Source organism: Odocoileus virginianus, chromosome 19 (assembly GCF_023699985.2).
Source record: "Odocoileus virginianus isolate 20LAN1187 ecotype Illinois chromosome 19, Ovbor_1.2, whole genome shotgun sequence".
NCBI lineage: Eukaryota > Metazoa > Chordata > Mammalia > Artiodactyla > Cervidae > Odocoileus > Odocoileus virginianus.
In genome coordinates, this window is record NC_069692.1 from 12,332,390 (window position 1) to 12,356,468 (window position 24,079).

The window sequence follows — 24,079 nt, forward strand, 5'->3', positions numbered from 1 at the left end:
CATTGGTTGTGAAAACTCAGGCCAGCTCTTCAGCTTACGTGCCACTCAGTTTTCTCATCAGAAATGTGGAATTATTATCTTGGAGAAACACTGGATGAATTAAAATGAGGTGAGATGAATAACAATATATCTCACTTGTTGCTGCTGCTAAGTCACCTCAGCCGTGTCCAACTCTGTGCGACCCCATAGATGGCAGCCCACCAGGCTCCCCCATCCCTGGGATTCTCCAGGCAAGAACACTGGAGTGGGTTGCCATTTCCTTCTCCAATGCATGAAAGGAAAAGTGAAAGTGAAGTCGCTTAGTTGTGTCAGACTCTTAGCAACCCCGTGGACTACAGCCGACCAGGCTAATCCGTCCATGGGATTTTCCAGGTGAGAGTACTGGAGTGGGTTGCCATTGCCTTCTCCAGTATCTCACTTAGCAGAGGCTTAATCACTGAGAACTTTTGAAGTTAGAACACCTTGATGAAAGTGAAAGAGGAGAGTGAAAAATTTGGCTTAAAGCTCAACATTCAGAAAACTAAGATCATGGCATCTGGTCCCATCACCTCATGGCAAATAGATAGGGAAACCATGGAAACAGTGTCAGACTTTATTTTTCTGGGCTCCAAAATCACTGCAGATGGTAAGTGCAGCCATGAAATTAAAAGACGCTTACTCCTTGGAAGGAAAGTTATGACCAACCTAGATAGCATATTAAAAAGCGGAGACATTACTTTGCCAATAAAGGTCCATCTAGTCAAGGCTATGGTTTTTCCAGTGGTCATGTATGGATGTGAGAGTTGGACTGTGCAGAAAGCTGAGCACCAAAGAATTGATGCTTTTGAACTGTGGTGTTGGAGAAGACTCTTGAGAGCGCCTTGGACTGCAAGGAGATCCAACCAGTCCATCCTAAAGGAGATCAGCCCTGGGTGTTCACTGGAGGGACTGATGCTGAAGCTGAAACTCCAGTGCTTCAGCCACCTGATGCGAAGAACTGACTCACTGGAAAAGACCCTGATGCTGGGAGGGATTGGGGGCAGGAGGAGAAGGGGACAACAGAGGATGAGATGGCTGGATGGCATCACCGACTTGATGGACATGGGTTGGGTGGACTCCGGGAGTTGGTGATGGAGGCCTGGCGTGCTGCAGTTCATGGGATTGCAAAGAGTCAGACACGACTGAGCGACTGAACTGAACTGAACTGAACTGAAGACCAGAGCTTCCTGGAGACTCCATGGCCATACATCAAGGCAGCTTTCTCAATAGCATCACTTTTTGCCCCATTCTGGTCAGAGACCTCCTTAAGATCTGATTCTTTCCTTATTTAGTACCACCTACCTAAGAATGGCTTCCCAGGTGGCTCAGTGGTAAAGAATCTGCCTGCCAATGCAGGAGACACAGGAGGTGCAGGTTCGATCCCTAGGTCAGGAAGATCCCTTGCAGGAGGGCAAAAATACTCCAGTATTTTTACCTGGAGAGCTACATGGATAGAGGAGCCTGGCGGGCTATGGTATATGGGCTGCAAAGAGACGGACACGACTAAGCAACTGCGCGACATGCACCTAAAGAATAGCTCCTTGTCCACTATCCTAACCACGTGTAAAACAAGCTCCACTGTCCTTGGCATTCATTCGGTGCACAGTTGTATTTAATTCCATTGCTATCCTACTCTCCAAAACAACTATTTTATGTCATCTTCTCTTTCCTTCACCCTCCAATGCCTCCTCTTCCAGTCACAGATTTCCTGGTCTCCTCTCTTCCTGGGATGGTAAGATTGCATCTCACAGGTCTCTTCCTTTGAAGCTACCATGGTAGTGTTACTTATTTTGGCCAAGGATATATAGAATAAAGGTCAGATATCATTTCCAGAGACAGGCTTTAAGAGGCAGGATGCTACTCTTCCCTTTTTCAGTTTCAGTAACAGAGAAGAACAGCGAGTCACCCCGCTCCCTGGCTGAGATTAGAGCAACATCCCCTAGTTGACCAACAACAGGCATTTAGCCTGAGCGAGAAATGCCATGTTAAACTCCTCAGACACAGTGTTTGCATGTTACTACAACATAACCTAGTTAAGACTTCACTTCCTATTTCAGTAAGAAAATAGAAACAATCAGAAGGCAACTCCACAATCTCTCATGACCATAAATGCCATTAATTAGTCACCATTTATTCTCCCTTCCTCCTGTATTATGGATGAATGCTCTTGAGATCAATCTTTTGTCTTGTACCCTAGACTGTATGCTCTTATATCTACTTGAGGCCATCATTCCAGCATTTCTTTCCTTTGTTTCTTATATCATTAATTTTTCCCTTTCTACTAGGTCACCTCCATCAGTAAATAAGAATACTAATATAATACCCCCATCTTCTGGAAAAAAAAAAAAGAAAGAAATGTCCTCTTAAATGCCCCATTCATTTAAGAGTTGCAATATTCACTCTTGTTCTCTCTGGAACCATTTCCAGGTAGGGTCCTGCTTATCCCAATCAACTAAATCTGCTCTTGTCAAGGTCAGCAGTGACACTGAATTCGCTAAATCTAGTAGTCAAATCTCAGTCCTTATCTGATATAATGCTGACTTCGTTGATCGCATTCCTTCCTTCTTGAAATAGTTTCTTCATTTGGCCTTTAGGACACAACTGTCTCTTAGTCTTCTATCTATTTCACTGGCTACTCCTTCCTGGTCTCCCAAACTCTAAATGTTGGTTTGTCTGAGACCTGAGGCTTCAGACATCCTTTCTTCTTCATCCACACTTTTCCACCACATAGTCTCATCCAGTTTCTTGGTTTTACAAACCATCCTATGCTGCTGACACAAAGTTGTTACCTTTCCCCTGATTTTTAGATTTACATCTCTACTAAGATCTCTGATTGGTATCTCAACATGTCCTAAACTAAACTGCTGCTTCCTACCCTTCCCACAACCTACTCTTACAGTTTTCTCCAGCTCAGTATATAGCAACTCCATCCTTTTGGTTGGTCAGGTCAAAATTTGTGAAGTCATCCTTGATTCCTCTCTCTGTCATACCCCATGTCCAATCTGTCACAAACCCTGTTAGTCCTATCTTTATATTACACCCCAAATTCAACATCTCACCATCTCCACTACCAGAATCCTGGACTAAGCCAAAATCATCTCCCCAAAGAATTAATTCAATAGACTCCTAACTGGCCTACTTCCTTCCTCCCTATAGTGTCTATTTTCTATGCTACCCTCTCTCATCCAGTCCTTCAGTATGCACGTCACTAGTGGCTCAGATGGTGAAGAATCTGCCTGCAAAGCAGAAGACCTGAGTTCGATCCCTGGGTTGGGAAGATCCTCTGAAGAAGGGAATGGCTACCCACTCCAGTTTTCTTCCCTGGAGAATGCCATGGACACAGGAGCCTGGCGGGCTACAGTCCACGGGGTCACACACAGTCGGACATGACTGAGTGAGTAACACTAAATGCCTTTAAAACCTGGCACCCTTGGTTGTTGACAGAATTAAGACAGACAGTTGAGACAGGCCCTGAACAACTTTTCGGGGTAGGGGATTCTTTATCACTTGCGGTGTCAGGGAGGTTGTGATTTCATCACGGGATTGTTCTCACTCCCTGGCCATTTATCCTCACCTCCTAGTCCTCTAGTTATGTCTAGCATCCAATCCTTCCAGTACTCTTTTCACTCCTAATTAATGTCCCCTTCCAACTCATTTTCCTTGTGCCCCCGTTAAAAATGTTGATAGATTGCTCACTTGGAGGTAGAGTCTATCTCTTCCTCTAGTCCAGAGGCAAGATTTTGGTGCATTATGACATAACCCTCCCTCCTGCTCCACGCCACTCACTCTGCCGCTCCCCAAGGAACTGCAAGCCCTTCCAAAGTTTGAGGGAGTGCAGCTGAGCAGAGTTTAGCAAACAAGTAACGCATACCTAGATGCTCCAAGTACAGAGTCTCTGACGTGGGTGGTGCAATGTTCAACAGCTGCCACCCGGGCCGTAAAGGCGGAACTCCGGATAGAAAGGTTGAGGAAAACCTGAGACAGAGACCTAGAAAGACGCAGAGGAGAAGAAGGGGGAGGGAGGAGCTTCAGGGGGCGGAGCTTCGGGGGAGGAGCTTCAGGGGCGGAGCTTCGGGCAGGCGCTTCAGGGGGAGGAGCTTCGGGGGCGGAGCTTCAATCGGCGGTCTCGCGGCAGGCTAGGACCTGTTGGGATCCGCTGCCGCATGGCTTCGGCCTCACCCGCTGTGACCATGTCGGGCCACGGGGCCCGGAACCTGCTGCAGTTCCTGCGGCTGGTGGGGCAGCTCAAGGTGAGCGGGCGCCGGGAGGGCTGTCTGAGGTCGCGGCTGCGCGGAGAGAGGCCGGGGTCGGCCGCCAGGCGACCGGGCTTCCGGTCCCCGCCCGGCCGGAGGCCTGCCCCCTTCCTCAGTTCTCCGCGCCTCGTGGGGCCTGCAGAGGGAAGCCGTTCCAGAGGGATGCGGTTGCGCGTGAGAATCGCGGACGGAGGAGGCAAGTGGCGGGGTTGCTGGGGCCCCACCCCAGACCGGGCAGAGTCCGAGCCGCACTGGACCCCAGTGTCGGCCTGGCGCTCGGAGGGGCCCGGCCCCGGCGGCCTCGCGAGAGGTTTCTGAAGGGGAGCCAGCGAGGTGATGTGTGGATCTCCAGGCTCGAGTCTGCCCCGAGTACATAGGAGGCTCATGACCCCACAACTGGGCTAATGGGAAGAACCGAACCCATTGATCCTGCAGGATTTGAGTGCTTAACATCTTTTGTGTTTTTTTCAAGGAAGGATTTTATGTAGTCCACACTGAAGTTATATCCGAGGGGATCCTCCTTCCATCCCCCACCCCCATCCTGGCCGCACCCAATAATGGTTTTGTGGAGTTGCTCCAAGCTCAGAGCGGATTGTTTCGTTCCACTGTTACTATAGCATATAAACTTTAGACATGTCAAATCCCAAGGAGAAAAGACAGTCTCTCAGGATCGCAGGTTATGACTGGCGGTAGTGTGAAGGAATTAGAAATGCCTTATTTAACCCTTTCTGCTTCAGAATTTGGAAGTCTGTCACTTGGTTCAAGTTCAGTGCTTTCACTTTTATGTCTAAGGACTTGTGTATGTTCTGTACATGCAAACATCAGTAACACGGTTAGACTTATAGGTTGTATGTGTGTGTATAAGTCACTCAGTCGTGTCTGACTCTTTGTGACCCTGTGAACTATAGCTGGCCAGGCTCCTCTGTTCATGGGATTCTCCAGGCAAGAATACTGGAGTGGACCCTATATGCAAAACAGAAAAAGAGACTCAGATGTATAGAACTGACTTGTGGACTCTGGGAGAAGGCGAGGGTGGGATGTTTCAAGAGAACAGCATTGAAACATGTATATTATCTAGGGTGAAACAGATCACCAGCGCAGGTTGGGTGCATGAGACAAGTGCTCGGGCCTGGTGCACTGGGAAGACCCAGAGGGACCGGGTGGAGAGGGAGGTGGGAGGGGGGACCGGGATGGGGAATACATGTAAATCCATGGCTAATTCATTTCAATGTATGACAAAAACTACTGTAATGATGTAAAGTAATTAGCCTCCAACTAATAAAAATAAATGGGAAAAAAAAAAAAAAAAGAATACTGGAGTGGGTAGCCATTCCCTTCTCCTGGGATCTTCCCAACCAGGGATTGAACCCAAATCTCCTGCATTGCCCACAGATTCTTTACCATCTGAGCCACCAGGAAAGCCCTTCTATGCTGTGTATCTGTGGCTTATTCTTTCCTCTCTCTTTATCATTCTCTGACCTCACTCGTTTATTTGATTCCAGATGTTTCTCCGTAAGTTGGTTAAACATTTTTTAATATGTACTGACACTATGGCCCAGTGCTCTATTCCCTGGACTTCTCTTAAAGAGCATAGCAGATAGTTAAAACATGTATTCTTATCAATTTCCTTCTGTTCATTTTTATCAGAGAGTCCCACGGACTGGCTGGGTATACAGAAATGTCCAGAAGCCAGAGAGCGTATCAGATCACATGTACAGGATGGCAGTTATGGCTCTGGTGACCAAAGATGAATGTCTTAACAAAGACCGGTAAGCTGTGAACTCTGGTGTCAGTTAGGGTCTCTGATCCATGGGAGTGCATGACTCTTCACGTGTGAGGCCTGTGTCCAGTTCTTCTAGGTTAGTTTATAGTCAAGAAAAATTGTTTGAGGCAAACCTTACAGATTCAGGGTGTGGGCAGGGGGACTGTGTGCTGCAGTTGTAAACTGCACTCTGGGTTTTCTCTTGGCAAGTGAAAGAGTCTGCCTTGGTCTCAGGGAAACATAAGTGTGATTTGAGGGTTTTCCAGGGCCTTGAAGGTAAGTGTTTTATGTCTAAAATCGGATCCAGACACTATGTATTTTATTTAGCCCCTTTTCTGAATAGCAGCACTCTTTCGTGAAGTGACTCTTTGAAGTGGTGTTTGCAGGAAAGAACTGAGAAAGAGATATCCTGTCCCCTTAAGTCAACCAACAAGTGTTTAAAATGCTTTTTGAGCACAGGACAAAGTTTTCTAGCCAAACAGTATGAGGTAGTAAATAAAACCCAGATGGAGTACATGGGCCCAGAGTGGCTTCTATACAAAGCACAAAATAAGTCATATTAGAAAACTACTCTAACAGGAGAAATCACCTGCTCTTGGGTGATCTTATTGGAGGGGGCAGAATCTGAGTTGACCTCCAAAGGGTTGATTAGGTTTAGAAGTAGAAGACACAGCACATAAAGAGAAAGGCATGGAGACCAAATCTCTGATGATAGGGAAGTAAAGGTATGTTTTGGAAATGATAAGTCAGTCCATCCAACTGAAGCAGAGGTTCATCTGGGAGTCTGAGGAGCCCTGTTACTTAAGGAGATTTTTGGCACATGGTACAAGATGAACATGGTGTCGAATGGAGATGAACTTACACATAGGCTACAGTTTGAGCTAAATGAGAAAGCAGCTGCAGGCAGGGACACCTGCGAGTTCTTGTTCTGCTTTGTTGATGCTGGGAACATAAAGCAGACTGGCCCTCTGGGGCATTTATCTCATGAGCTGCCTTTGTTATCTTGATAACGATTATCCTAATCACTGATCGTTACCACTAACAATTAGTCATTTGTTGAATGATCAACATGTTCCAGGAACATAAAGTAGTGAATTTAATTTTCATACCAAACTTAGGAAGTATTATTACCCCTTTCTTACAGATAATAAAATGAAGGCTGCAAAACTTAGCATTTAAGGAAATTAAGTGACTTTGGCAAAGGGCACGCAGCTAATAGATGTTTTTTTTTTTTTTTTAAATGTTAAATAGGTAACTTTTAATCAAGCAATACCAGCTACATATTGAATGCTATAAACATTTTAAACATTTGAAGAAAATACATATTTAAGTGTTCATCTTACTATTAGTAAGACTCTAAACAATGTTACCTTTAAAAGTAAGCAATTAAAGAAATGTATGTTATCAGATAAAGCAGAAGAATAGGTCTTGAAAAGTGTTCCAATGTATACTCTAACCTAACAGAACTTCTTACAAAATGAACATAATCAATACAGTGACCATTTTATATTTAGGTAAACAGTTTACCAGAGATGTTAATTACTGGATTCAAACTCAGATTTGTCCAGCTCTACCTGTTTATAAAGGGCTTCATTTTGACATCTAACTAGTACATTTGGAAAATGATTTTTTTTTAAGTGCTATATCGATAAGTAAATGTCATAACCAGATCACCTTCTGGCTTTTTAATCTAAAGTTATCAGCCTTTTAAAGTGGTATTTAAGAGACCAGCTTTTTTTTTTTAATTCATACTAACAACTTCCCTTGCATTCTCATTTTTTGTGCTGATTATTAACTAGCACTTTTGATTCAGATCTGTTGTAGGCTGGCAAAATATAATTACCTTTAGAAAATACTGCATTAAAATTCTCTGTGAGGCTGGAGAAAAAAAAACTATATTATGTAACTTAAAGTAACTTAAAGTAGTATAGAGAAGGAGTCTGTAGTGAGTATAATTCTGTGTAATTATTTCTTGCCTGGTCAGATGTGTACGCCTAGCCCTGGTTCATGATATGGCAGAATGCATCGTTGGGGACATAGCACCAGCAGATAACGTCCCCAAAGAAGAAAAACATAGGCGAGAAGAGGTCAGTGTTGACTGTTGACTCCACAAAAGAAAAACCCATTGCTGAAACAAAGGAAAACCAGAAAAACCCATTGCTGAAATGCAGCTAAGTTCACCAACCCTATTGCAGTAAGAGAGGTTACCTCCTTGACAGAGAAGGAAGATCAGGGCCTAGGCCTGAGGATGTTTGGATGGATCTTACAAGAGTGGGTACTGTCTTACAAGATGAGATTGCCCAGAGTTTAAACATAAAAGCTTTAGGTTGGTAGGGCTGGTGAGGCAAGGTCTTAGCAAGGGTCTTAAAGAGCAAGCTGTTAGTGCTTACTCTACTTTGGATTGGTTTACAATCTTACCTTCAGAAGTAAGAATTTTGTGAAGTAAACAGTGAATTGGTTTTTGCTTGTTCCAAGCCTTAACACAGGGACAGGACATTGTGTTGGTTTCATTTCTCACGGAGAGGCAGAAAAAGGGATCTGAACACGGGATATGTTGTATGGCTTTCATTCGAACCATGGAGATAGCTGGAATTTGAAGGCATTCTTCATGCCAGTTAAGCTCTTTGGTGAGAAGTTCTATAAAACCCAGGAATAATAATTATTATAGTTAGTATTTAGTAAGACAGGCCTGGTGGGCTACAGTACATGGGTTTGCAAGAGTCAGACACAAGTTACTGACTAAACAACAACAATAACAACAAATTTTAAATTAGTCTAATTTAGTGGTTAAAAATTTTTTAAATTTGTATCAGTAAGAAATCACATCAATTAAACAGGGTCTGCTGATTTGAAGTCTTAAAACCAGAGCCCAGAGACAAAGAGGAAGATGTATTTGAAGCAGAGGTTGGAAAATTCAGGAAGGTTTTTTTTTGTTTGTTTGTTTGTTTTTTTAAAGCTGAGTGGATGGTTCCCAATTCAGGGATTGTTGCAAGCTGCTTTTCTTGTAAGCCAGAGGGATTGATCCTAAATGTCTTTAAGTCAACAGATCCTTCATCAAGATGGTTTAACAGGGAAGGTCCTTCTTGGGGGAAGGGTGTGGCCAGAGCTCAGTAGCCAACAGCATTTTTTCCCTTTTTGAGGCAAGAAGATCCACAGGGAATCTCAATTCAGGAGTTCCAACACACCATAAATTATGGGAACAAGGGAGATAGGGAATGTGGTCATCCTATAAATACAGGTCCAGAACACATAAGCATCAGTACAGTTTTTAAAAAGGGAGGAGCTAAGGAAATGTTTCTCTGTGGGAGTCTAGACTGTGGTGAACAAAGAATTCCTGGGTTGTTTGGTTGATACAAAAAGAAACCAGTTAGTTCAAAATACCAAGTTGCAGGAACTCTCCCAGTGGCGCAGTGATTTAAGACTCCATGCTCCCAAAGCAGGGAGCTTGGGTTTGATCCCTGGTCTCGGAACTAGATCCCACGTGTCACAGTGAAGCTCCCGTGTGCTGCAACTAAGACTGGGAACAGCCAAATAAATTAAAAAAAAAAAAAAAGATACTGAATTGCAGAAAGGAATTAGCCCCAAACCAGAGGATGCTGGGTGTTGATGTATGGCATAGAGGAAAAGACTCCTCAATTGTGTAACACGTTTTGGGATGTATGTAGTTTCATGCAAGGGGAATTTAGACATTGTGGAGGAGAAATCACAGGCTGAAGATCCATAGGGTGATCTGAAACCTTAAAGTGACCAGAGGAAGAAGACACTTCCCCTGTGGGCACCCAAGGAGTGTGAGGTTCACTCCACCGAGGAACGAGTCAGAACCTTCTGAAGAAGGAACAGTTCAGTAGGAGGGATCTCCAATGCCTGGCGACAGAGTACCTCTGTCCTGATGGAGGCTGAGTCCTGGCTAGTGGCGCCCCCCCTGGAGGGGCATCGAGGGGACTTGCCACCCAGAGAGTGCTGGATGCCATATCTGGGCAGTGATGAAAAGCCCTATCAGCCTCATTAAACCTCCTGGCTGCTGCCCACCCCGTCTGATTCACAGGAGAATAAATATCATCATCAGAAAGGACGTGGAAACATCTTTAAGAACCACAAGTTCTTGGACAAGAAACCAAAGGCTTGGGAAGCACTGATCCTTCATTGCTTCTTCCTCCGCTCATTAGGATTTGGGAACAGAGAGAAAGATGTGGGCGGTGAACAACTCCTTATGCAGATGGTGTTTAGGGATGAGGTTTGGATGTCTGAACCATGCCTTAAGATAATTAACTGAGGGTTTCTTGGCTCTTTGAAGTGAAAGACACATACTGGACCAGGAAGTGTCATTTGCCCAGAGGCTAGTCCACTGTATCCAGAGGGCTTTAAACCCAAGTAAGAGGGAAGGAAAATATTTGATAACCCTGGAAAGCTGATTGTCTCAGAGGAAAGTAGGTAGTAAGATAAAAGGGAAAATGAGGGTATAGAAGAGAAAATTTAGAGGGTAGGGGCAAAAACAATGCTTGTAGGCTGACTCCCCTCCTAAACACACTTTACATTATAAACCAAGATGGTAAATGATGCCTCGTAGGGATCATTAAGAACTAGTGGAATGGAGCTTGAGGCTGGAATACAGCAATAACAGGTTACTATATTCTTTTGCAAAGGGAAAAGTTACTAAGAGAACAGAGTCATGATACATATGTATATACATACCTGACAGTTAAAGTTGCTGAAGAACTAGAGGTTAACAGGGGAAGAACCATTTATTATGAGAGTGAACATGGCGAGATGGAGAAAGTGAAACATAGAGTGAGTATTTTATAGACTCCTTACCCTGTTCCAGATAATAAGTATATATAGTGATTATTTCATTCTCACAGCAACCCCTTCAGGTAGGTACCCCTATTTACCTCATTTTATAGATGAGAAACCTGAAAGACAAAGATGTTATGTTGCTCAGGATTCCACAGCTAGTAAATGGCAAGCTGGGTTTCAGACCACATCTCAGTCTATAGTTTGTCATTAGCTCTTGCACTATGCAGGTCATCAGTGATGTGTGAGTGATGAATACTGCTTTCTGGGCGCTTAACGTTTCATTCAGCTCAGAATTTCAGGCAAATTCTTGACATGCTTTGCTAACAGGATGAAGCTAGGGAAATTATCACTCTAAATCTATGTGTGAACAAGGCAAAACTCAGTTTAGAAGCGGGAGTGGCAGGGCTCGAAATCAAGAAGGGAAAGTCTGGTATCTTCAGACCCTTGTCCTGGACTTCAGTGAAGTCGATTTCAGAGGGTCTTTTAAAAAGGGCATGATTCTGTGGCTGCTGCTGCTAAGTCGCTTCAGTCGTGTCCAACTCTGTGCCACCCCATAGACTGCAGCCCGCCAGGCTCCCCCGTCCCTGGGATTCTCCAGGCAAGAATACTGGATTCTGTGGCACAGGCTGCCAAACAAGGAATAACAGCTAAGAGGTCTCAAATGCAATCCTGATGTATAATAACAAATGGTGTCAATGAGTTTAGATCCAGAAAAATCATTGCTTGGCTTCAGAAAGAGAGCAAAATATAAAGAACATTGTGATTTTAGTCAACAGGAAACTTATTAATAAGTCATATGTGATTTCCAACTCAGTCTTGGGCTGCACTTATAGAGCATTTACCATGATGGACACTTTGGTTCCATTGTGTTTTGACTGGGTCAGACCACCCATCAATCACTATATTCAGTGCTGGGTGTATCACTTTAAAGGGAATAAAATAATTCCTTGTCAGAGCAGGATGATTAAGTTTGTATTTGAAGAGTTTCGATTTTGATATGTCTCTGTACATATATGTTATTCAGTTCACTCCTTTCAAACAAAAGCAGTGGGCAAATGTTTCTATAATAGTGGAGAGAAAAGTGATCTATTTGTAGAGACATTTTTAATTTTTGAAAATGCAGGGCTTTTCTCAAGTATTTTGCTGAGACTTATGAAAAAGAAACAAGGGAGAATGCAAGTACAAAATACCCAGAATTTCATACCACTAAGGGTGGTATGCTACAAGCCTTTCAAGATGACAACGCTACTTACATGAGCAGACCATTGACACTGGCCTGTATGGTTTGCTCTGGAAGTGGTTGCGCTCTATAACTTTTTTTTCCCTCCCCGTTATAGCTATATATAAAATACTCACTTTTATTTTTATTGCTTTTTACCATTTCACCATTTGATTCTAGTAAGACCTTGTCCCTTTTATATAAGCACTTTGCCAAAAATGTTTCTTAAAACGGTATTCTTTTCAGGGAGCCTAAGCTCTGGCCAAATGAACTGGAGAAGATTAAGAGGTGGAGGATGATGATAGGAGGAGAGTGAAGGAGTTGGAAGCCATTTGAGAGCAGGTTGCAGACCTCATGCCCCCAAAATGGGATATTTGAGGATTTTGGAGCAACAGAGAAATGAAGGAGGAGATGGAATAAGAGGGGCTCTTGGGACTTTGGAGATTAGAAATATGTACTGAACACCCTCCGTGCTCTCACTGTCTGGCTCTCTGAACTCTACTCCGGGGCTTCTCTCCCTCGATCTCCTCATGCAGCTGGTCCCTGAGTGGCTGGTTAGAGTTACATGCCCATCCCTTGAACCAGTCACTGGCCTCAGAGATTCTAGGCTGCTGGGTTACCGCCCACCTGATTTGACATTGTGTTTTTGTGAGGGAGGAAGACAGGAGGGGTAGGGTTAGACATAGTGGAAGAACTTGCAGGGACAATTTTCGGCTTGATGTGAGACATTGGTACTTCCTACTAATGCTGCTTAAAGTCCGTTTGAGCAGCCTCTTGGGGTGCTAGGTTCCCACCCTGAGGCATGTGTGTGGAGGGAGGACTCCAGTTCCAGTGATGCTGCCGGAGGGTTTGGTGCACATGGATGGTTTGGCTCACCACCCTGTAACATCTCTTTTCAGCCTGTGAGTCTGTGAGCCTAGCAAAATGCTGTCTTGTGATTTCCTTTATGTTAGTGACAATGGCTGCCCATTTGTGTAGTGCTTTACATTTTGCAAATAAAAACATTAACAATAGAAAGGGAACATAATGGTATACCAAAAGTTTATTTGAGCTTCGTAATTCACTGATACTTTCCTGTTTTCCCCACAGTCAGATTTGTTTTGAACTATAGTACTTAACTGTTGAGGGCTTCCCCAGCGGCTCAGCAGTAAAGAATCTGCCTGTAGTGCAGGAGATGCAAGAGATGAGGATTTGATCCCTGAGTTGGGAAGATCCCCTGGAGGAGGGTTTGGCATCCCACTCCAGAATTCTTGACTAGAGATTCCCATGGACAGGGGAGCCTGGTGGGCTCCTTTGATTGTGTCTGATGTGCTGCAGGCCACAACATAAGTGCTCCTGAGTAAATACATATAAATAATGACACTTCTTTATTTAATGTACACAGCTGACCTCCTGGTTAGCCTAAATCTTCTCCAATATTCTGCTGCCCCTTTGGGAGTTATTTGGAAGAGTGTGAGTCCACTATTTGGCATTTGTAGATGAGTTGTTAACTAACAAGTGTGAACATGATTAAAATAACTATTCGATCTTTCAGGAAGCAATGAAGCAGCTAACCCAGCTCCTCCCCGAGGATCTCCAGAAGGAGCTCTATGAACTTTGGGAAGTAAGTGTATACACTGGGTTGCTTTTTATTGTAACTGACTTTATGTGGCTGGTCAGTGTTTTAGTTGCCTTAGACTATCTTACATGCCGTGTCTAACGTACCTGCTTTCTGGGTTGCGTGTTTCTCACCTCCCAGCTGCTGTAGGTGACCATCAGGGCTGATAGAAATGTTTCTTCCTTCCACGTTCCGCATTTCCCTTCTCACCATAGTGCCTGGTACAAATACTGACTCAGAGCCCCTTGAATTTCCTGATGCGTTGCTCTCATCCTCCACCCTGCCAGCCTCACCCCCACCCACCCACCCACCTCTGGTCCTTGAGAGAAACATGGGCTTTGGGGTCGTTCAGAGCTGGGTTCCCACCTCACCGCTTTCTGGCTCAGTGACCGTGGGCTCATTCGCCTCCCTGAGTCAGCTGCCTGTCTGTGAAACCCGCGAGGGTTGTTAGTGTTGCCTGAGGTCAAGGGCAGAGGTGCCGAGGAGCCTAGCACAGAACATGGGCCCTGTCGGGGCTCAGCGCCTCCCTGGTGCTGCTGATAGCAGAGACTGCTGAGGCAGGTGGCTCCAGGGAAGGGGCATGCCTCCCGCTCCTGTTGTCCGCCTCCCGGTGGGAAGGGAAACTAACATCCCTGCCTCGGGCAGTTTCTCACTTCCACTTCCCTCCAACCACCTCTTCCCCGCCTTCCTTGCTTGATCCCCTAGCCCCTCCTCACTCTGGGGTAGCCCTGCCTCATAGTTCTGGAGGCTGGAAGCCCAGATCGTGGTGTGGGCAGGGCTGTGTTCCCTGAGGGCTCTAGGGGAAGATTCCCTCCTTGCCTCTCCCTGGCTTCTGGTGATGCCTCATCCAGCTTTGGCAGCCTTGCCTCTAAACACATTTGTCCAGGCTCTGCCTGCATAGTCAGATGTTGTTTCCCCTCCCCCCCACCCCATGTCTATGAAGGCGTGCTGAGTCGCTTCAGTTGTGTCCGACTCTTTGCAACCCTATGGGCTATAGCCCGCCAGGCTCCTCTGTCCAAGGGATTCTCCAGGCAAGAATACTGGAGTGGGTGGCCATGCCCTCCTCCAGTGGATCTTCCTGACCCAGGGATGGAAGCTGCCTGTGCCACCTCCCCACCCCCACCCCCCACCCTGTGTCTGTATCTGGGCCCAATTCCCTCTTGTAAGGATGTTGGTTATTAGATTAAGATCCGTCCTAATCCACTAGGACTCTTTCTTAATTTGATTACATCTACAAAGACTGTTTCCAAATAGGATCACATTCATAGATTACAAGTAGATTTGAACTTTGTGGGAACACTATAAACAGAGAACAGCTCTCACATTGCACATTTTAAAAATCATGTTTAGTATTAACACGTTGGCTTTGGTATTAGATTTCCAGGGTTCGAATTAGTGGCTCCTCTGTTTACTAGCTGTGTGATCTTGGGCAACTTACGGTACCTCTCTGTATGTCAATTTCCTCATCTACAGAATGACACTAATAATAGCATACCCGTATTACAGGGTTGTATGGCAATCAAATTAATTAGCTTGTTAAGCATTTGGAAAGCTTCCCCGGTGGCTCAGTGGTAAAGAATCCACCTGCCAATGCAGGAGACACCGGTTCCATCTCTGGGTCAGGAAGATAGCCTGGAGAAGGAATTGACAACCCACTCCAGTATTCTTGCCTGAGAAATCCCATGAACAGAGGAGTCTGGCGGGCTGTCATTCATGGGGTTGCAAAAGAGTCAGACACGACTTAGCTACCAAACGATGACAATGCAGTTAGAATATTGCCTGACATATATAGCATGCTCTGTTTTTCTGTCTCCAGTCCCTATGGTCTGATTTTGATTTCAGAAAATAGGGTCATTCTGAACCCAGGGAACTTCGAATAGTACTAGTTACACAGAAAATGGCAGTTAAATTGATTTCTGGAATGTAAATCACTGTTGTTCACCACTAACAACAGCTTTCGGCCCAAAGGGTCACGTCTAGTTAAAGTAATTAAATATCCTTAATTATAATTTATCATTTGCCATAGAAGCATGAAATCACATTTCAGTAAGTCAAGAGAAAGCATTTTCACTTTTTCCTCGAAGTATCACAGAAGGATGTCCACTCTTCCACCTGAGTTTTGCTTTAAAGAAAGAGCCCTTTGAATCCCAAGGCAGAGTAGGAGCCGCTCCCCACCACGTGCCCAACGCCTGGCACACACACCTGCCTTTGAATTGTTTCCCAGCCTGCAGCTGAAGATCCAGCTGGATTAAAAAGTACTCCTTCAAAAGGTCCCTGGAGAAGGAAATGGCAACCCACTCCAGTATTCTTGCCTGGAGAATCCCATGGACAGAGGAGCCTGGTGGGCTACAGTCCATGGGGTTGCAAAGAGTCAGACATGAACTGAGCGTGCAAGCACTTAAGAAGGTCTCCCTGTTCTGTGCTCCAAAGTACAAGGGTAGTATTTCGGTGGGGAGTTTGATGCACAGCAATATGAGGGTCCTGGGACCCAGAGGGAGAGTCACCAAGGTGGGATGGCGTGACATGCAGAAGATTAACTTTGTGTGTGCACTGTGGTCAGGGCCGGCCTTTCTCCGAGGGAGACAGGAAACCTTTGACCTTCTTCACCTTTCCTCCCTCTCTTCCCTTTGGTCCTCCATGTTGAAGACCTAGAACTTGTATATCTTTCCTGCCTGAAACCCTTACCCTTCTGTTGGTCTGCAAACCCGCACCAGAGCTGTATCTAATAAAAACCAAAAACCATCAGTGATTCACAACACATCACCCTGGCGAGAGAAAGGCAGATTGATTATCTAGGGTGGAATTACAAATGAGAACCTGACACAGAAATCAGCTGGGGACACTTTGGTCTTAATAGAAGAATGCTCTGTGGCTGTAACTGGGACAGTGGCTGTGTGACAGGTGTGCTCTAAGAGGCAGACTGCCTGTCGCTTCTCGTTTCGTGTCTGCACCGAGGAGGGAGGGACAGTGGCACAAGGAAAGATAAAGAAGCTGCTTCCTGCCCGCTGCCTTCACTGCCTCCCTGCCACCAACACGTGCACATACACCCAGCAGAGAGTTCTCAGACCCTGGCTGTATCCTCAACAGTCATAACCCAGAGGGATGTGATTAGCTCCTCTCTATTCTGAAAACAAGGACAGAGCTTCCCAGTGTAGAGTGGAAACCAAAACTAAAGGAGCAAGCCAGAAACTCATTTCAAAAGGGAAAGGACACCTGACATTAAACAGAGAGGGAACTAATTTGAGAAGCATAAAATGAAATATTTGTTGTTGTTGTTTAGTTACTCAGTCATGTCTGACTCTTCTGCAGCTCCATGGCCTGTAGCCCAGCAGGGTCCCCCGTCCATGGGTTTCTCCAGGCAAGAATACTGCTGTGGGTTGCCATGTCCTCCTGCAGAGGATTTTCCCAACCCAAGGATCGAACCCACAGCTCCATGTTTCCTGCGTAGCAGGCAGATTCTTTACTGCTGAGCTATCAGGGAAACCCCAGGATGAAATATTAACCTGAAATTAATACTCATAATCTGGATTAAAGAATAATGATCTTGAAGACAAGTGACTAAGGAGGAACAAAAATGTTTGGACGTGCCCATGTGAACACGAGACTTCGCAGGCATCAGGTGAACTAGATAGAGCTGTGAGCGCCCACACGGAACATGGGTGTTAAGCTGTCGAATTGTGTGTGAATAGTCTCTCTGACGGTTTTGTATACAGTGGAGAAACGTGGCCAGTGGAGAATGTGCTCTTAGCTGTGACTGATTTCAGGTACCAGATTTTCCTGGCCTAACCTATCAGGTGGGCCTCCCAGGTGGCCCAGTGGTAAAAAACCTGCCTGCCAATGCAGAAGAAGTAAGACATGTGGGTTCAATCCCTGGGTCGGGAAGATCCCTTGGAAGAGGAAATGACAACCCACTCCAGTATTCTTGCCTGGGGAACCCCATGAACAGAGGAGCCTGGTGGGCTACATCCATAGGGTCGCAAAGAGTCAGACACGACTGAAGCGACTTAGCACCCACACGTGCAGCCCTAATCATGCTACTTAAATTGTCCCTTTACTTAGGAATATGAGACCCAGTCTAGTGCAGAAGCCAAATTCGTGAAGCAGCTGGACCAATGTGAGATGATTCTTCAGGCATCTGAGTATGAAGACCTTGAGAACAAGCCTGGGAGACTGCAGGACTTTTACGACTCCACAGCAGGTACGCAGCGCTGATTTCAATAAGCACCATTTCAGTTTGGTTTAACTTGCTCCTAGTGTAATGACTAATAGTACCTTACGGAAGTCCATGGTTGTTCAACCCTCCTCTGACCCTTTGATATGGAGCATCTGAGAAGAAAATGATGAGAGTCATGGTGTGAGGCTACCTAATGCAAGAGAGCCTTGCCGCCCTGGAGTCTGAGCGCCAGATTCACGTCACACATACTGGCTGTGTGCTCCTGGGCGGTCTCCTGACCTCTCTGTGTCCTTCCTGAAAAATGAAAATCATAGTACTCTACTCAATCTATAGGTTGGTTTTGAGATGTAAGAGAGATGATGAATATCAAAGTACTTTATGTCAGTGCTTAATAGAGGGAAGGTCATGTAAGGTGGAAATCGAGATTTAAAAAGAGAAGACTCCAGACAGCAAAGTCACCGTTGTCTCTGTAGCCCTTCAGAGCACAGGCCTGTAACTGCTTGGGTTTGAATCCTGGTTCTGCCATGTTCAGCTTAGGTAACCTCCAGTAGATTTCTTCATTTCCTTATTCTTGGGGCTTCCTGTGTAACTGAGTCAGTAAAAGCATCTGCCTGCAATGTGGAAGACTTGGATTCAATTTCTGGGTGGGGAAAATCCCCTGGAGAAGGAAATGGCAACCCACTCCAGTATGCTTGCTGGGAGAATCCCACGGACAGAGGAGCTTGGCACGCTATAGTTCATGGGATTGCAAGAGTTGGACATGACTTAGCGCTTTTCTTCTTTCTTCCTCATTTTTAAATTGAGGATGATTATAGAGTCTACTTTATAAGGCTGTTTGAGGACATATGCGAAGTGTTGAGAGGAATGCCTGGCAGTAAGCCTTGGCTGTCTTCCTTGCGCCACAGCCTCTGCCGCGAGGAGCCTGGCACTGACCGGGGTCTCCTGTTGCTCCGGCTGCTCCCTGGAGAAGAGCTCCAGCTCTCTTCCCTCGGAGTTCCCCAGGCTCAGCTGACCCTCCATCTCTCCTAGAGAACTGTTAGAGGTGGCCGTGCTGTGACCTCTCCCCACCCTTTTGTGGCCCCATCAAGTCCAGGAAAGTCCCAGCTCCAAAATAAGCTCCCAGAGCTGATTTGCATTATAATGGGGTTGATTTGATTTTCCTTCTGTCTCTGGCTCACTTACCTCTGCCCCAGGCAAGGCCCTCATTGTTTCTGGATGGATGGCTGTTATAACCACCTAATTTAATCTCCCAGGCCCGGGAGTTCACCCTGCACCTCTGAGTGCTTCCCTCCTTTGTAGATCTAGCTCTCATCACATCTTTGCTTTGTGGCTTTCCTCTTCCTTGATATTTCTTGTACTTCCCGGGTGGCGCAGTGGTAAAGAATCCTCCTACCAGTGCAGGAGATTCAAGAGACACAGGTTCGATCCCTGGGTTGGGAAGATCCCCTGGAGTTAGGGAATGGCAACCCACTCCAATATTTTTGCCTGGAAAATTCCATAAACAGAGAAGCCTGGTGGGCTGCAGTCCATGGGGCCACAAAGAGTCAGACACAACTGAGTGTCTGAGCACAAACAGCTTTGCAGTCTCAGGCCCTTCAACTCTCTGGTTTCCTTTCTCAATCCTCCCGCTCACAACTAAGTGTTCGTTCTTTTTGCTCAACCTGCACGTGGTCCAGAGCATGCCACCGTGATGTTGCAGTCTGACTTGCATTCTCCATTATGCTGTTCCTAGTTGGGTTTCTTCCCAAATCCCCATCTGTTCACCCCACCCTATGGTAAGCTGTTTGAGGGCCATGACCAGCTTTGTCTCCTCTGTCCTTGAAGTAAGTGATGCTCAAAATATTTGACTTCAGTTAAATGGAATAACACTGTAAACCAGGAGTCGGTCAACTATAACCCATGGGCCAAACTGGCCTGCTGGTTTGTGTAAATAAAGTTTTATTGAAACAGCCACACTCTTTATATATTGTCTCTACAGCTTTTGTGCTACGACCACAGAGTTGAGTAGTTGGCCACAAAGGCCAAATGGTTCACAAAGCCCATAATATTTACTGACTCCTCACAAAAAAGGTTTGCCAACCATGTTAGAAGCAGTGATCGGGTTCCCAGATAGCATCTTTTTCCCAATAAGGTCGTAATCAGGTTTGTGTTGTGCTTTACATCTTAATTAACACTGTTATCCTCGGATGCATTCACAATGAAAAAAATAGAAAATGAAACATGAGAATACTGATATAATCCAAAAATATGGGAGCTAGCTTAAGCTCCACATTTTACTGAACAAGATACTGAGCCTAGAAAGTGGGTAATGAGCCCACAGTTGAGATTAAACTTCACTGCAGTTTCTCCTCTGGTGCACTACTTCTAGTGAGCAGTGAATAAATATAAAAAGTGTAACCGATGTAAGAAGTGATTTCTCACCATTTTGCTTGCCCTGGTTTGGACAGGATGGTCATGGTGGAAAACATAAGACGAGGTCAGATTCTGGATATATTCTGAGGGTAGAGTCAACAGGGTTTGTATATGGGGGTGTTTGTAAGAGGAGCCTGAGGATTTTGGACTTGCCACTAGATTGGGCTTTCCTGGTGGCTCAGTCAGTAAAGAATCCGCCTGCAAGGCAGGAGACCTGATTTCCATCTCTGGGTTGGGAAGATCCCCTGGAGGAGGGCATGGCAACCCACTCCAGTATTCTTGCCTAGAGAATTCCACGGACAGAGGAGCATGGTGGGCTACAGTCCATGGGGTCCCAAAGAGTCGGACACAGCTGAGCGACTAAGCTCACACACACACTAGATGGGAAAGATGGGAGAAAATCAGGGGTCCCAGAAGCCAAGGAAAGAAAGTTGCAAGAGGGCAGGAGTAGCCGTCAGATTGAGCAGCGTGGAACTGACCGGTGTCCTTGGTAAGAGCAGTTTTGGTGGAATGGTGGTAAGTCTGAGGGCTAGCCTTTACACAGTGAGGCAGAGGGTGACCTGGAAACAACACAGAGCGTGGAGAACAGGCCCCCGCTTGTTGCTAAGAGCGGCATAAGACAGAAAACAGCCAGCAGTGGGGAGCTACAGGGAAAGCTGCACTGCAGGACCAGCCAGGTGTCAGGTAGGGCAAGACAGCGAAGGGGACATTAAGCGAAGAGATGGCGCATGGGGAATAAATGGGATAGCGTTCACTGCGGAATGAACAGTAAGCAGCAAAAGGCACTGGCAAGAGAAGACCATCAGGGAGGAGACAGTGGGCTTAGCATCGCCCCTGCCAGCCACTGTCCACCTAAGATAGCTCGGAGCTCTGTTACTGCCCAGGGCAGAAGTCCAGGGAAAGCCAAGGGGCTGGGAAGACAGGAAAGACCAGCTGGTTTCAGGGTAAATGTTTGCATTCTTGTCTGCAAGCAAGGGGACAGCCTGGACCCACTGGTCTTCCTGCTAGTCTTTTCATAAGTAGGTGCTTGAAAGTGAAAGTGTTACTCAGTCCTATCTGGTTCTTATGATCCCATGGACTGTAGCCCGCCAGGCACCTCTGTCCATGGGCTTCTCCAGGCAAGAATACTGGAGTGGGTTGTCATTTCCTTCTCCAATGTAGGTGTTTGGTTCCCCACAACTGCAGATTCAAAATGGCCAGAGGCTGTTCTCAGATGTTCCCAGAGAAGGCTCCAACCTCCCCGAGTTTCCCTGGAGTTCCCAGTAAAGGTTGCTTGGTGCAGTTTTCCCCAGCTCTGCCTGAGCTGCAGTTCTTTTCCTAATTCTCATCTTTACTCTCCGTTGCATCTGGGGTGACAAAAAGTGAGTTCTGAGTGGTTGCCTTCAGCACCTCTCCAGGACCTGGGATTGTATCATCTGTGTTGGAGGGAAGTGTGGGTCAGATCACAGAACCGAGCCCCTGGCAAGCCCTAGGATCCAGCTGGAGAAATTGATGTATTCTCTTGTCATTATTTCTTCCCCCATCTTCTTGCCTTGCAGGAAAATTCAGTCACCCGGAGATAGTCCAGCTTGTTTCTGAACTTGAGGCAGAAAGAAACGCTAACATAGCCAGCGCCGCCAGTGAGCCACACTCCTGAGATGTCCCCTACGTTGCTGCGCTTGTGAAGCAAACATTTCAGTTTTCTGTCTCTCGGTTTTGTGTTTCGCCACTGTTGGTCTGTTGATTTTCCCAGATGTGTTTATTTTCAATTGCCTGGACTCCAGCAAGAAACGTGATACAGTTTGGATAATAAAAGAAGCTACAGAATGTGGTCACGAAAATGTCATGGATGGAGACTTGGAGGCTGGCAGCGGGTGGCGGGGGGGGGCGGTTTGAACTAAATAAAATTTTAAAATCTTAAACTTTGGAATATTTATTGTTGATTCTAAATCATCATATTCTGAGTTCATAACCTACGTCCCTGAAGGCCAGATTCATTGAATAATAGAAAATTTAATTATGATTGCTTTTAAGAAGATTCTTCAGCTGGCTTAGTGATAAGGATCTAGGGAAAACAAATTATTATAATGCATCCTCCCATCAATTGAAATGCTGCTTTATTCAAGTTCTGCAGCCCGATCTTTAATTCACTGTGACCTGCTTTAGGCCCCTGATCACAGACTTGAAAACCTGGTCATGGTTGCCTCCCTGCAATCCTTTTTGTCATCTGGGGAGAGAAATCTGGGCATGCAATCTCAAATGTTATTTGTCGGCCTCTGCTTTTCCCCTGGCTGGTTTATATTTTTCAGGCCTTGATTATATTTATCACCAGACAAGAAATACATAATAAGTTATTACTGGGTCATTGGACCTTATGGAGAGATCACGTCAGACCTGGCTTTCTCCCCTCAATTCCCTTTCCCAGGATAAGTCATTTGCCCGCTTGCCTTTAAATGATGCACAGCCACTGAATGGGGAAGAAAGGATGGCTGTCCGTGCTGGCCAGCTCAGGAGTCTGGTGGAAGCATGATGCCTGTCCCTTTAATTCAGATGTCAGTTTCCATTTGAAGAAGGCCTGAAAAGGCTGGCATGGTGAGAATTCTTGGCAGCGTTTCTTTGGAAACTCTGCAGTATCCATGGATACCCAGTCTGCCGGAAGCAAGGTGCCGTGATCTCTTCAGAGACAAGAGACACGTGTGCATAGAGCCGATCTGCACTGCCAAGAGCCGTGCTGCTCTGCCTGGAAATGCTGTTGCATCATAGCCTCACTATGTAGAAAGCAGTAAATGGTTGAAAGTCAATAAAGTCTGGTTATTACCGGAGATACTATTAGCAAGAAAACAGAACCATATCAGTATTTTGGAGTTTTTTTTTCTCCTGGCGTGAAATCATGCACACAAAATAACCCGAGATAAAGTTCAGATATTTATAAGCGGAAGATGTTCTGTGACCCTGGAGTTTTATTGGGATGTTTGCCTGCTGTAATTTTCATAAATCCACACAGAGACTTTGGAAGTTTTTACTGGGTCAGACTTAATACTGGTCACAATCTCAGTTTTTCATTTACCTGCCACGTGAGGATTCACATTTACTCCTAAATCTTGCTTACTGGAATAATATATTTAAACACCGGGTTTGAAACAGTTGCTTTCAATGTCACATTATCACCATCTCCCTGTTACCAAGTCCAGGCTTGCTCTGTTTGCGAAAAGATGGGCCAATAAATCTGAGACAAGGTGTTAAGGCAAGGAAGAAGACTTTATTCGCAAAGCTGGCTGACCGAGAAGATTTCAAGATAGCACCTCAAAATACCCATCTTCCCAGGGCCTGGTTGCCAGGTTCTTTTATGGATCAGAGGTGGAGGAAGTGAGGAAATGAAGTAAAAAGACTATTCAGTCCTTGCAATTGTTTCTTAGAATGGCAAGCCTCAGGCCAGGGGATGTGTTAGTTTCACTTCCTTAACTCTTCTTCACAGGTAGGCAGCCTCAGGGTATCTCCCCAAGGCAGGTAATTATGTATGCCTATAATAAAAAAGTGGCAAAGTGTTAGTCAAGTCCAACTCATTGCGACCCTGATGGTCGCCTGCCAGGCCCCTCTGCCCATGGAATTCTCCAGGCAAGAATATTGGAGTGGGTTGCCTTGCCTTTCTCTAGGTGATCTTCCCTGACCGAGAGGGATCAAACCCGGGTCTCCCACATTGCAGGGAGATTCTTTACCATTTGAGCCACCAGGAAAGCCCCAAAAGTGGCAAGATGAGGGTTGAAGTCACATAAGCAACATGAATTCAAAATTAACCCTTCCCAGATACATTCTTGCATTGCACCCACCCACACTCCAACTTGATAAAAAGTGAGAGGAGAGGGTTGGGCTT

The 24,079-nt window shown here is 45.6% G+C and overlaps 1 protein-coding gene across 1 annotated transcript; it reads left to right on the forward strand.

Annotated features, from left to right (window-relative positions):
- Nucleotides 1–4,109: 4,109 nt before the first annotated feature.
- Nucleotides 4,110–22,035, forward strand: HDDC2 (HD domain containing 2). Its single transcript, XM_020878907.2, has 6 exons — nt 4,110–4,268; nt 5,919–6,040; nt 8,018–8,120; nt 13,581–13,649; nt 17,703–17,841; nt 21,768–22,035. Exons 1-6 carry the CDS (start codon nt 4,182–4,184, stop codon nt 21,863–21,865), a joined length of 618 nt encoding a protein of 205 aa, XP_020734566.2. The 5' UTR covers nt 4,110–4,181; the 3' UTR covers nt 21,866–22,035.
- The last annotated feature ends 2,044 nt before the right edge of the window (nt 22,036–24,079 follow it).

Bases quoted from the DNA above. Each gene is read 5' to 3' on its own strand.
- HDDC2 (XM_020878907.2), top strand. From the start codon at position 4,182: ATGGCTTCGGCCTCACCCGCTGTGACCATGTCGGGCCACGGGGCCCGG. The intron at 6,041-8,017 runs GTAAGCTGTGAA...TTGCCTGGTCAG, and splicing joins GAATGTCTTAACAAAGACCG to ATGTGTACGCCTAGCCCTGG. The intron at 8,121-13,580 runs GTCAGTGTTGAC...TCGATCTTTCAG, and splicing joins AAAAACATAGGCGAGAAGAG to GAAGCAATGAAGCAGCTAAC.